General features: G+C 30.8%; 1 protein-coding gene and 1 pseudogene across 3 annotated transcripts; both read left to right on the top strand.

Annotated features, from left to right (window-relative positions):
* Positions 1-4,325: 4,325 nt before the first annotated feature.
* MTACP3 (mitochondrial acyl carrier protein 3) lies at positions 4,326-6,247 on the top strand. Of its 3 annotated transcripts, none has more exons than XM_028075516.2 (3): positions 4,326-4,479; positions 5,450-5,680; positions 5,878-6,247. In XM_028075516.2, exons 2-3 carry the CDS (start codon positions 5,486-5,488, stop codon positions 6,064-6,066), a joined length of 384 nt encoding a protein of 127 aa, XP_027931317.1. In that variant the 5' UTR covers positions 4,326-4,479; positions 5,450-5,485; the 3' UTR covers positions 6,067-6,247. The 3 variants fall into 3 exon arrangements, with proteins under 3 accessions (XP_027931317.1, XP_027931318.1, XP_085530587.1); XM_028075517.2 differs by having other exon boundaries at positions 4,371-4,511; XM_085674461.1 differs by lacking the exon at positions 4,326-4,479 and adding an exon at positions 4,598-5,005.
* A 5,169-nt stretch (positions 6,248-11,416) lies between these two features.
* On the top strand, positions 11,417-12,480 carry LOC114186988 (nuclear transcription factor Y subunit B-3 pseudogene; annotated as a pseudogene).
* Positions 12,481-14,511: the final 2,031 nt, after the last annotated feature.

Below are 14,511 nucleotides of genomic sequence, written 5' to 3'. Positions count from 1 at the left end.
AATCGAACCGGACTAAACCGAATCGAATCGCACTGAACCGGAGCGCACTAAATCGAACCAGACCAAATCGGACTAAACCAAACCAAGCCAAACCAATCTGAACCGAACCAAACCAATCTGAACCGAACCAAACCAAACTGAACTGAAATACTCTTTAGTTGTGCTGAATTTTAAAACACCTTCAAAAAAAGAGGAGAAAACTTAAAAAAAAACACACTTTTATAATTAATTAATATAAAGCAAAGGAGAGTCGCTTTGTAATGTGCACAAAAAATGTCATATCCAAAAGTTTTTTCAACATCAATACCACAATCGTAATGTCCCTCTTAAACAATTGAAACATAATGTTTTTCCCCAAATTAAATATAGCAAATGTATAAACAATAACATAAACAAACTGTATATTTTCAATAAAAAAATCCAAAAGACAAGTTTGAATTGGTTTGTATTCGTCTTTCACACAAATAACTATTTTGTCAAAGTGGAGAACATAGAGTTCTGAAATTGGTAAAAGTCTAAATATTTAAGAAAAATATTATAAGACGATGAAAAAATGTGAAATGGGAGTAGAAAAACATTGAGTGTAAAAAAATGAGAAGAATGCAAAAGACATATAAGAAAATGATAAAATGTTAGTTAGGATTAAGGTTCAAAAAAAGACATATCAGTTGAGTGGGATGTGAGATGTTAGAATTGTAGTGAAGGTGGTAAGGTGGGACGATGAGAGCAAGGCGACATGGTCTTATATAGTAGTGACGGGGATGAGAAGCTCACGATCATTGTCTCAATGGTGGTGATTGAATTAAAAAAGGAGAATGAGTGTGTGCGGTGTTTAGGATAAGAGGCCATTGAAGAAAAATGAGAAAATAAAATACATAATTCAATTAGTGAGCAGTTAAAAGATAGAAGTTCAGTTTTTTAAGAATAAACGGTAAAACAATATTATTTAATTTTTATTAATGTTTTTTACTTTAATATTTAATTTTTATTAAAAATAGTTTTTTTTTACTTTATAATATAATACAGATAATTATAGTCAAGTTTAGTTAAATTAATTTTGTCAATCCCTAAAAGATAAAATAATTTTATAAGGATGATATATTCTTAAATATAAAGAGAAAATAGAAGAAACAAAAAATCATAACAAAAAATTAACAAAAATAACGTACTACTAAAGGAAAATATCAAAGATATTCATGAGACATATCGTTATTATATTGGTCAAGTCAATTTTATCAATATTTTTTTTACAGAACAATTAATGCTTCCTTTTAATATCTTTTATTTTTTTTTTTTATGAGAGACATTAATCTATCCCAATGTAGATGTTAAATTTTGTCTAAAATAACTACAAATCTCTTCTAGAGTGACAAAATATTAAGGGTAAATATCTAAAATTTATAAACCATTTTGAAAATTTCGCTTAATAGACAACAATTAGATAATCAAATCAAAGAGATGAAGAAGCACGTGACATTTTTTTTTCAGCAAGCACGTGACAATGTAAATGTAATAAGTATGAAGGAAGGAAATCTCTACTATATTTAAAGGTTAATCAACAAGTAATTATAAAATATTTAAAAAAAGAAATAAAAAATACATTTTCTATTGTATTAAAATAACGTTAACCAATGATTGATTATGTCTATTCTTTATATATTGTTATAGATGAAAGAAAAAGACATTTTTTTTTGCCCTCCTATGATTTATAACAACAGTCACATGTTTCGAAACAACCTTCTACCCTTCCTAAAGAGACTTCAAGATTACTTATTCAATAAGATTTTTGGAACAAACTTTATGAAATTATAAGAACGTGATTTCCAAAATAGGATTTTTGGAAGAAAAACTTTGAAATAGAATTTCTAAAGCATATGAAATACATTTTGTAAAGAGCCTTCTAGACTATAATTTTTAAAATAAGCTTTCCAGAACATATGAAATACTTTTTTAGATGAACTTTTCAGAACAAACTTTTCAAAACTTATAAGATGTAGTCTGGAATAGGATTTCAAAAACAAGATTTTCGAAACAAATTATTCAGAATGAGTTTTCTTGAATAAGCTTCCCATAAATTATCATCGGTTTACACTCTCTCTTATTGCTTCCTCTCAAAAGGATTGCAACAACAATGGAGAACGAAGGTGTAATGACAATGGCGACGGATGCGGAGGCTCAATAGCCGCAATGACATATTCAACGATGAAAGATATTTTAATATTTTTGCTTTTAGCATGGGAGTTAAACTTAACACAAATTTCTATAAAATATTAAAAAATACGAACACACAGGCGCAACAACGCCTGTGTTTTTGCTACAACAACAAAAATCATTATCAATCCATACTCGCTACAACAACAATCTTTGTGTTTAGCAAAATATATGCATCAATAAGGTTATTACTATTTCTTCAATATTTGTATACCATTACATATACATTTAATGTCTCATAAGTAAATAACAATATTCATTGATATTTTTTAGTTCTTTAAAACTCAACAACTTATGGACCATGTCTTCTACAAAGAATTAAGAAGACTGCTTCAAAGGTAAATAATTTTTTTTATTATTTATACATAATTCAATTGCTACATAATATTTCTGTTATTTGCATATTTATTAACTATAATATTTACTTTTTTTAAAATGCAGGGAAGCTGAAACACATTCTAGACATCAATCTTTATTTGGCCTCCCAATTAAAGAAATGTTTAAGGATGTAAATCTATGATACTTTCATTTACTTTTTTTTTCTACATCATTTTTTTAACGAATGTATATTTATAGACACCTACTAAAATAGTTTGTATATTTATAGACAACTACCATTGACTCCATCACATATAGCTCATTGACCCAAAATCTTGATCAAATGTATTAAATATTAGTTGATATACAATCTTATGAATTAGTAATTTACTGTTCTCTTTTTCAACCAATCTACATATACCTATAATAAATTGTCATTGATTATTCTCAATATTATACATATAGATACATAAAAAAACAAACACACAGACGCGACTGTGTTTTCGCTAGTTCTTATTAAACATCATAACTTTTTTTTCTATTAAAAATTTGGTAGAAAATGTTTTTTCTATATATTAATAAATAATTCAAAGAAAAATTCAAAGTTATTGGTAATGAGTGATAGTACTTTAAATAAAACAATTAAATTAATTAAATCGGTAAATTGTTTGTTTGAATTGAGATTTATGTTGAGAATGAAATAACTTTAAAGTATAACTTAATGTATTCCTACCAAATTATCTGATAAAAATTTTTGACTGAGTTCATTAATAATGACTTTATAAGTTATGATTTCAAACGTGGTAATTTTAACACAATATTAATCATTTAAACTTTTCAATTACATATGTATTTCGTTCTTCTATTGAATTTGAATTGTTCTAGTATATAGTTTTCATTTTTGTTATGCACGAGAAGTTTTCTCCAATGTAACTTAACTGACTCCTTCTACAGTGGTCATTCATTGGTTAAGGTTTTAAAACTTCTTTTAAAAGTTTAAGTGTGATTCTCCAAGGTCAAGTGCTTGAAAAACAGCGTGAATCAAACTTTAATTTTCTATTTTGATCGTATTTCTTAGTTTCCCTGTATAAAAGAAATTTGTGAAATACACTAACAATAGATGATATGTTAGATCTATAGATTTTGAAACTAAATTCTTTCCTTCTGAGTAGTAAAGATATCCTTTGAATTCCTTATGTTAAGAATCACACTAATATAGTATTAGGTAAGGATTATTTCTATATCTATTCGTGAAGTGTTACAAAAGTCTTGACTTTGTACTATTTGATATTGTAGCCAACAAATTGAATATTAAGTTTAGTTTCTTTTAACTTTCACGTATACTTTAAACATATAAACAATACAACATTGTTGTCTTGATTAACTTTTGAAATATGACAAATTAAATACTAAGATTTTATAAATTTGAATGGATAGAAAAATGACTAGATAAATTTTTGTAAGAAAGATTAAAATCTAAATCTTTATAATTAACCCAAAAAAATTATTATGACTAAATTGAATAAACTCAATCAAAATAAAATAAATTTAGTATTTAAGTCTTTTTATCAAAGCAATTGTTTATAACTTTTTTATTAAATTGAGTACGTGTTTAAAAGGGACTATCTTATGTCATGTATTACTAAATAAAATAAAAAAATAGTTATTTAAAAGGGACTATCTTATGTCATGTATTACTGAATAAAAAAATAGTTAAAAGCTGTAAATATTGTTAAAATTAAAAAAAAAAAAAAAACGGAACTGCTGTAGGTGGTGCTCCCAACTGTGTAGTGTAGATAAGGATCAAAAGTGATAGAATATATAGGAGGGTAGTAGGAGCGTGCAAGAGTGAGGTAGAGAAATCAAAGAGTGGCATTATATCAAACACCTACCGACCACTTCATTTGTCAGCGTATCTGACAAAATCAAAATCACAGCCACTGCGATCTCGTGAGTGCCCACTTTCCTCTCTTCCTCTTTCTGTAAATTTTCTCACTTCCACTCTCACCCGCTTTTCACTTGGTTGCTATTTCATGAATGCTATGCTTTTAGTAGGTTTAGCCACTCTTAGTTTGTGATATTATATGGAAACATGATATAACATTTCAGGTGCATGTGTAAAGTTGATTGTAATCTATCCCTATCAAGACAGTTTAATGGAAACGAGTTGATGAACTGTGATATGCTGTTTGCAATGTTATATTTGTGATGACCTTTGGCGTTTCTCTGGGAATTTCCTATCTTTCTTGACCCTGACGAAATGTACTGAATACAGTTCCGGGTGCCAAGGAAATAGGGACAAGACAAGCACCTTTCCTTGTGTAATTCGTGTATTGGTTCGAGGGTGATGTTTTGTTTGACAAAAGACCTGGCTAATGGTGTTGGCATCTGGGAGTTGACACCATTCAAGTCTTAAATCATGTCCAGTCATATATATAGCTTCTAGGATGCTTGCTGCTCATAGACTATGGCTTAGGTCTCTTTAATTTTTCTCATTGAATAGTAAATTGTGTTTCTGTGTAATTTATTTTACCCTGTATTTTGCTTTTTGGCTGATTTTGATCGGCCATACGTTTTAATTTGGCCCTACTTGTAGTGTCATACACTTCAGAGTTTTCTTATCTTCAACTAACTATTTTAGGGAAAAAAACTTACACGCCATTTCTTAGACTCTTTTTATGTTGTTCTTCAATTAGAATTGAAGTTAAACTTTCGAAATTTTTCTTGATTGGAAAACAAGTCAAAAGACACGGAAAAATTGCATCTACTTTTTGCTTATATTAATTGCGTGGAAGCATAAGCAGTGTTTTGAATGAGAGGAAGGACAAAAAGTCCTTTATTATCCTCTATTTAATAGTTTCACTCTTTAATGACGTTTCCTATGTTCTGAAACTAATCATCTTGGATAACTTTGAAATAGTGCTTGCGTTGCTTGGATCATTTTGCGGGGTTGAATATGCAAAGCATAAGGAAATCTATCTTGAATCAAGTGAATTTAAGGAGGTCAGCTGAAAGATGGTTTTTGGCTTGGGATGAAGGTCTGAATATGCATTTGAGATCTTGGTGCTCTGCAACAGCTGCCAGTTCTGATCAAATACTGGACCGCGTAATTGCATTGGCCAAGAAGTATGATAAAATCAATGCCTCAAAGGTATAAAATTAATGGTCGATGGAGATTTATCATTTTATATAGCTATGTTTAGTTCTGGACAATCCATTTTTTTTTTTTCTGTTTTTACTATTCAGATGTGAAAACATCAAAATATTACTGAATCATCTCTTATGCTGAGGGAGAACATTTTGGGAAGTTTCTGATCACTTCTAAAATTCGACTTGACCATTTTGTAGGTTACTGAAACAGCTGATTTTCAAAAGGACTTGAACATGGACAGCTTGGACCGAGTGGAACTCATTATGGCCCTTGAAGAAGAATTTTCTATTGAAATTCCTGATGAGCAGGCTGATAAGCTTGCTTGCTGTGCTGATGTGGCGAAATACATCGCAGAGGTTGATCAGAAAAACGTGGAAAAGCCCTAACTTCTTAACGTTGCTTTGAGCTATACATTCCAGTTATTTTGGCTGATCTCTTTTGAGTCAGCTTAGTTACATGTATGCATACTATCTACAATTTGGCTAATCTCTTTTGAGTCAGCTTAGTCACATGTATGCATACTATCTACAGTTTGCTTTAATGATTTTGAGGTAGTTATTGGTAGAATGTTGATCTAGCCAGGAAGTGTAGAGATCCCTAAGTTAGACTATTTAGTGTGTCTTTCTTTTCTTTTATGGTCCTACCTAAGCCGGCTCGACTCAACTTAACTTGGATCTAGGTTGACTGACCTTGACCTGAGTTGTGGCCTACTTAGCTTAACCTTGGCTCGACATGACATGGTCTTGTCGGATTAAGATCCAATTGAGCCTAGCCAACTCCAATGAATGTGAGTCGTCCCAACTCAAATGAATGTTTATCCATTCCAACTCGGCTCGACCTGGGATTGGGCTGACTTAGACTGTTTTGGGCTCAGGTCGACTCAATTTGATTTAAGCTCAAGCTAACTTGGATCGACTATGTTCGTTTGGACCAACTCAACTCAACCAAGCTGACTCAACATGACCTAGGCCTGATGTTCATCTTAACCTAATGTAAATCGGGTTAAGAGCGACCTGGTCTTGATCAATCTAGGATTGATCTAGGCCTAACCCAACTTGGTTGCACGTAAGGTGACCTCGACTTAAATGAATATGGACTTGTCTCGGCTCAATTAAATGTGAGATTGTCCCAACATGACTTGACCTAGGCCTAGATTGTTCATCGATCTTGGACTAGGCCAACTTAGTTAAACTCGACTGAGCCTAGACCGACTTAACTTGACCAGATACGAATAGACTTGGTTTGGTTTAGATTGCTTATTGTGGAAATTCCACAAAGTACATTGTTTCCTTCTCATTACACAATTAGTAATGTTAAGTCAATTAGTAAATTAGAAATAACGTTTTTCTTCTCACATACGTGCAAGCTACCTTCATTATTATTTTTTTCACCCAATTAAACAATTGAGTACCAATTCCTGTAAATTTGCAGCATCAAAACATTATTAGTCAGTCTTAATTTGGGCAGTGCTGAGAGATACTTAATATGTATTCTACTTCTTAAACAGATTTATTCAAAAAAAAAAAAACAGGCAAGCTCATGATTAGTAATTTGCTTGCTACTACGTAAAAATATTGTTGGAAAATTATTTTTATATTTGTAATTTAAAATTTAAAGTAAAAATATATTTATTGGTTTTAGATAAAAAAATTTAACTTAAAATCACCCACAAGCTTTAATTAATTTGTTCCTGATTTATATATTGTTATAAAAAAACGTTTTTAACAAAAAAAAAACTATAAACCCCAACTTATTGAACTTTTTCCGTAGAGAGAAGTAAATTATGTCGTCTTCTTAAAAACTTTGTTAATGTCCTATAAATGAAGGGGAATTTTTTTTTTGAAAAACATTTTTTGAGAATTTTAACAATGTTCATATGACAACACTTAATTGGATCGATATTTTTTCAAATAGTTTATTATGGCTTCTATAGTCTTCTAGTTTTATCAGGTTCCATAGTAGATGTTAATGTTCTTGATCTCGAATATTGGGTCAATGAAATAAAAAACAAATCTCTTTTTCTCCTCGTATATCAATCTTATGTCTTGCATATCTTTCTTTTTCCTCTTTTTTCCCCTCCTCCAGTAGATCGTCCCGTTATATAGTATTTGTGTTGCTCTCCTCCTGAACTCTCCTGTTTTTTCGTCCTTACATGCCACCATAGACCAAATATCTTGGAATGCATCTAGGAGTCTCTCAACGTACACGTCCCCTGGACCTTATTCGAATTTCACATTTTAATAGGCTGGACTTGGTTTGGTTATCAATACTTTACGATCTCACGCTCATCTTGGAAAGAGAAGATAATGATTTGATGAAGAATTTGTCGAAGTTTGTTAGAACAAACTTTGTCAAAAAATAATTCTTTAATAAGATATTGAGTCGAAACAAAGTTTTTATTTTTAATTATCAATGTAGTAAATATTATAATTCATTACTGCTTGACTTAACCTATTAAATTGTTTAACAAATTACCTAAATATCAATTTAGAACAAAATAATTAATATGTCATTTAATTGATTATTATAAAATGAACAACCTTTTGCCCTGTAAGAAAAATAGTTTACGTAATCAATTAATGAGTTTGTAATAAAGTCTTTAGAAAACATTACTTTTTTTTTTTTTTTATAAAATCACGCCCTTTTACATAGAATACCCTTGATTCGTTTTAACATTTGAAAAGAAAACTCTAGTTTTTAATTTAACTTTCAATGCTCATTGAAAAATTATCACGATGATAATTCACAGTTTGACATATAACAACATAATGCTTCACAACTTAGACACAACACAATCATCATTAACGCATATTAATAGTTGTTTTAGCCTAACTTATATCAATAACACTATACAATGTGGACTTAAGAAAACTAAATATATATTTATATATAACGTCTAATTTGAAGTGATCGGTACTACGTGGCCAACGAACATATGAATGTAATGTAACCGACGATTAAATAACTAAGATATCTTTTATCTTCTTCTTTTTCTTTATCTCGTGGGGACACCAAAGACCTCAGTCGAACCTTAATTTTGTCAAAAAAATTCCGATGGAAAATGTTTGCTTCCCCGTAATATATTGTTGGACCCCTAGGTAATAACAATGTCTCCAATTCATACCTGTCCCAAATATTTTTCGGGTGAAAATATATAAATTTATAATTTTGTTATTATATATTATTCATCTTATTTATTTCTAATTATGATCCAACTTTTATCTTATTTTAAATTTCTTAGTTTTATTTTTTATTATTAATTTAAATTTTACTCATTATTTTATAATATCATTTTATTTATTTATGGTTAATCGTTGATGAGATAGGTAAATATAAGTCAATCTTCACTTTAATTGGAGCTCTATTTACGGTTCCTTCCAACATCAAAACATAATCTAATAATAAACCAAAGTTGTAATTAAAAGGGTGAGGTTAAGAATTGAAAAGTGGGGCCCAAAATTGATGATAGAGTGCCAGGTGGGTGAAGGTGGTGGCATAGCAAGAAAATGGAAAATGGAAAATGAAGAATGAAGTGAACAGTGTGAGGGGATTTGTCTCATGCGTGACGCGCCCCCACACTCATCTCAATTTCTCATATCAATATCTCATCAATATCTCATCTCATCAACCGTAAAACTCAATCGGAATCAAAGCTCTTCTCACATTAGGCGGCTCACTTCATTAGTCCACCCCGCTCTACAATTTGAATTTTTATTCATGAATTATTTTATTAAATATAAATTTATTTTATTTATAAATAATATTTTTAGATTGTAGCTTTACCATCCTGCATTTTTTTTTTCATATTAACTGGTCCATTCGAAAGTTATTAAATGTTTGAAAAAGTTAAGTTGAAATTGAAATCTAACAAATCACTACTACTCCAACACTACAGTGATTTAACAATGTAATTACGATCGTATTTTTTTATAAATTCAAGATAAGATTTGTAATATTTTTTAGAGTGCTCTAAACTTATTTTGAAAAACAAAAACAAAAAATACAATAGTTCCTTTTTAGTAAATTAAGTGAATGATAAAACTTTATTTGACAAAAAATGTTAATATTATCTTAGACGTTGTGAATGACCATGCAGACAAAATTTTTCAAAAACAAGACACTTAAAAAGACAGACTATTTACTAACACATCAAGTTTTACATAACTTCTCGAGTAAGTTCTATTAAACTTTTATTTACATTTATAAGTACTACTTCCTCTATTCTTTAATTGTATTAGCTCAAGTTTTATTTTTTCAAAACTGAGAAAAAGATTTAACTTTTTATTTTAAATGAATGACCTATTCTAATCTTCTTTTTTTTTATTTCACGGTATTTTATATATCAATACATTTTTTCCATGTTGTCATAGCTATTTTTTTCTCTTATATATTAATTAAATTAAAAATATAACTAAAAAATAATAAGAATATTATCTTTTAAAAAATATGTAATTTCGGAAAAGAGAAAGTAAATTAACTACCTAATAAATACCGATTCTATAGTTAATAAAGAAGTGATGCTTTTACATTAAAGGTTGAAAAATTGAAACAAGGAAAAATCATACTTTTCCATTAAAGATTGAAACGTAGAAAGTTGAAAATTGAAACATAAATCAAGTTATTGTTTATAAAAGTAAATACAATGTTCTATGAGGTTTAAATATGTGTAATACATAGTCTAATTACAGGACCAAAAAATTAAACTAAATTAATAATCTTAACTGTGAAAAAGAATTTTGTGTAAGTTGTTCAAATCTAAGCAACATAACACCTGCAAAATCAACACAAATAATTTATTTAAATGTTTATACACAATTAGGGGTGACAAAACGGGCTGGCTCGGCCTGCCTGTGATCCTTCAAAAACGGGCCGGGCCGGCTGGCCCGCCACCAATAAATGGACTGGATATTGTAATTCATTCCGTTCTAGGGCGCGTTGGTGGGCCGACCCACCTCTTTTTTTTTTTAATCTTTTTTAACTTTTTTAACTTTTTTAAAATTTTATAAAAAATTTGTTTATAAATCTAATATATATAAATTTATTTATATAATATAAAAATATTATTTTTTAATTATTTTTAATTTTAAAAATTAAGAAAAAAAGGTAAGCGGTCCAGGACGGACCGACCCGTTTTGACCTACTAAATTGGCAGGTTAAATGAATCAGATTACAACAGATTAACGGGTTGAAAATTTCAATCTGACCCGCATTTTTTTGACGAGCTAGCGGGCCTGATCCGTTTTTACATCCTTATGGACAATAAACATTCTAATAGATTATTAAATGGTTAAAGTATAAATATTTGACAAAACAATTTAATAAGATTTAATTAATAATAATAATGTGATAAAGTGATTTTTGGGTAGGCTTGAAGTTTTTGTTTTCTTGAGCCGATGGAGCCGTCCTACAGAAACAGCTTATAAGCTTTTCTTCCCTTTACCATAATTCAACGTCCACGTGGATCTTCATCTTTTTCCTTCTAATCCAGCGCCAATCATCAACCATACGCGTCAATTACTTAACCAATCACATAAACCAACGCCCACAAATTAGCCACGTCTCTCGGCTAAGTACACTCCGTTATAATTAAACATAATTAATTAACTCCTCCAAATACCTTAATTAAACCCCTCTTATTAATTAATCCAACAACACCCACTTCTCCCACTCCAACCTTCCTTATTTAATCCTATCCTCTCCCATTTACATTCACACTCAACCTTCTTCTTCTTCTTCTATATACATCACTCCCACAATCCAATCTTAATTACTATTAATATACCTACTCAAATACTATTATCAATAATAATATTTTCATAAAATACGCATCTTTATCTGAATAAAACAACCTTAATTCAATCAAATAATTTTGTATCAGTTAATTTATTATAGTTGTAGTAAGTGACGGTTAATTAATACTTTGTACGTATATATATACATAGAGAGAGAAAGAGGATGTGATAAAAAAGAGTAATGTGTATATAATAAGTTTGTGTGTGGTGGCATATATATATTTGTGTTGTTGTTGACTATAGTGTGTGTGAGTGAGGTTATGGCCGAGTCCGATAACGATTCCGGAGGTCATGCCGGAAACACGAGTGGAGGGAATGAATTCTCGGGGTGCAGAGAGCAAGACAGGTTCCTTCCAATAGCAAACGTGAGCAGGATCATGAAGAAGGCGTTGCCGGCGAACGCGAAGATCTCGAAGGAGGCGAAGGAAACCGTGCAGGAGTGTGTGTCGGAGTTCATCAGCTTCATAACAGGTGAAGCATCTGATAAGTGCCAGAAGGAGAAGAGAAAAACTATCAACGGTGATGACCTACTGTGGGCCATGACCACACTGGGGTTTGAGGAGTATGTGGAGCCTCTCAAGGTTTACCTGCACAAGTATCGGGAGATGGAGGGGGAGAAAACTGCTATGATCGGAAGGCCACAGGGCGGTGGTGGTGGTGGTGGTGGTGGAGGTAGTGGCGGTGGTGATCAGAGGGATGAGGCTTATGGCCATGGCCATGCTCATGGAGGTATGGTGCCAAACTCTATGATGGTCATGATGGGGCATCAGGGACACGTGTATGGATCTGGGAGTGCTGGATCAGCATCTTCTGCAAGAACTAGATAGTAGCAGGTTTATGCATGTGTCTGTTTAAGCTTAATTGATTCTATAAGATGATTATCATTAATTTATATTCGTATATGTTTGTTTTAGAAGCAGCTCCACCTTGTAATTGCTTGTTGAAATTTCGTCGTTGAGAATATAGACATTATATATCATGGATGATGGTGATGTGGCATGCACAGAATTTTTGTATTTTTCTTTATGTTTTTATGTGTATTTGTTTTCTGATCCTGGTATGGTGGTATATGGGTTCAGATTTTATTTTTTCCAAGCAAAATGCAGTAGGAAAAGGAGAAAAATATTTTGGCATTACTTTTAAATTAACTAGCAACTATTGCTACTGCTGCTGCTTTATCTTTTCTTTTGGAGTAACCGATAATTGTTGCATGTTATAGTGTTGTGTAGTGGTGTCATTTTTTGTCTTCTAGTTTTCCAATTTTAAGAACTTCAATAATAATATATGAAGCATCTGTGTTACATTCATATATACTTTCCTTAATGGTGAAATGGGTTAATGACTACATGAGGGGACACATTAAATTATTAGGTCTTTTTAGAAAAAGCTTCATATTTGAACGAGTATATGAAAAGGGTTTTATTAAAAGAGTTAAAGTTCACTTTTTGATATATGTGTATACACAAACTTAAAAAAATAGTTTGTCACTCTTAAATTATAAATAAATATGTTGGTGAAATAAATGTTTAAACAGAAAGAGACAAGGGGCGTATCATCAAATGAGCTTTTGGTCACAGTTGACTCTACAAATGGTTTTCCCTGACTTTACCAATTCATCGGATTAAAGCAATGAGAACAATAATATCTTCTGTCTTCAAAACGATTTTCCTTAGAACATAAATTATATACAACAAAAAAACACATAAATCATATAAGAGCATGCATGGAATGTCTTTAACAAGTATTTCAAGATATTAGTTAAGAAAAGTAAATAAAATTATTTAATAAAATAAAGATATTAGTCTATGATACGAAACATATTATGTTTATTTTATAATTATTTTAAGAGTACTTAAAAAAGTAGTTGGTTATATTAAATGTTTCTTGGTCGATAATTTTGAGACGTTTCGTGACTCTTTTGTTTATATTAAGGATAACTCTCGTTAAAAGATTTTGAATGGCTTACATTTCCATGCTCTTATTTGATTTGAGTGAGATATTTTTGCATGAACGTCCTTCGTCAAATTTTGAGTAGGATAAGGTTGTTTTATAAACTAGATTATCTGAATGTTCCTACAAATTGAAGTGAACGAAAGCATGGTTAAGCTTTGACGCAAAGTGTAGACAAGTATTGAAGCAGAAACAAGAGACACGAGTTCCGTGTTATTCGGATTATTTGGCCATTGCCTCAATCAGTGCTATCAAGTATCGATTTTTCTTGCATCTACTTTACACTTATTCTTCAAGTCCACTCCATATACATATCCAAAGAGACAAAGATGTTAGCATCACGATCCAATTGTTTAAACACGAAACATTTCATATCGTATTGGTGAATTAATTGGCCTTTGGTCAAGGGAATGAATATAATGGTCCCCGAAAGGACGTTTTTGGCCATTGATAATTGTCTTAGGTTAGATTCTTATGTAAAACAACAGTAACTAGGTGGAAATTGAAGCGAAATCAATGTTACAAGGCCACGAGGGGTTGTAGATTAGATAGGTTTCTTCCTTCTGAAGAATTAGGGTTGTCTATTGACGCTTCAACTACATGTGAAGGCAGGGCCACACAAAAGTCTTGAATGGAATCTAATCTCAATGGATGATGGATTTTGTTACTTAGTCAAGATAGTGGACGGTTTGTTTAGAAAATTATTACAATCTAGGTAAAGGGGTGAAGAATATTTATTCACTAGTGCTATTTACGGTCTATGTGTGGGTCTACGTTAAACCATCAATTTTTTCCTCTTGTTCTTCAAACATTAGTAGGGAGAGAGGACAAAAATAACATGTTTTTTTCAGACAAACTAAATTTATCATATTCAAAAAGAAAATTAACATTGATTCATTTTTTACATGTTACGGTAAAATTTAAGTAAGATTGGCATAAGATAAATGTCATTTCACCATATAACCACCAAGTAATGACATCTCTCTGTAACAATACTGAAGTGTATCTTTCTAGTTTCACTAGATTGTAGTGTATGATCTTCTTACACTATTGTTCCTATGAACTCAATGATGGCAAAAACTTATTTAA

Source organism: Vigna unguiculata, chromosome 6 (genome assembly GCF_037176805.1).
Source record: "Vigna unguiculata cultivar grain cowpea cultivar isolate G323 ecotype 2 chromosome 6, ASM3717680v1, whole genome shotgun sequence".
Taxonomy (NCBI): Eukaryota; Viridiplantae; Streptophyta; class Magnoliopsida; order Fabales; family Fabaceae; genus Vigna; species Vigna unguiculata.
This window is presented reverse-complemented; position numbering and strand designations above follow the sequence as displayed.

Excerpts from the sequence above, each read along its gene's own strand:
- MTACP3 (XM_028075516.2), top strand. The coding sequence starts at position 5,486 with ATGCAAAGCATAAGGAAATCTATCTTGAATCAAGTGAATTTAAGGAGG. Across the intron at positions 5,681-5,877 it reads ATAAAATCAATGCCTCAAAG|GTTACTGAAACAGCTGATTT; the intron begins GTATAAAATTAA and ends ACCATTTTGTAG.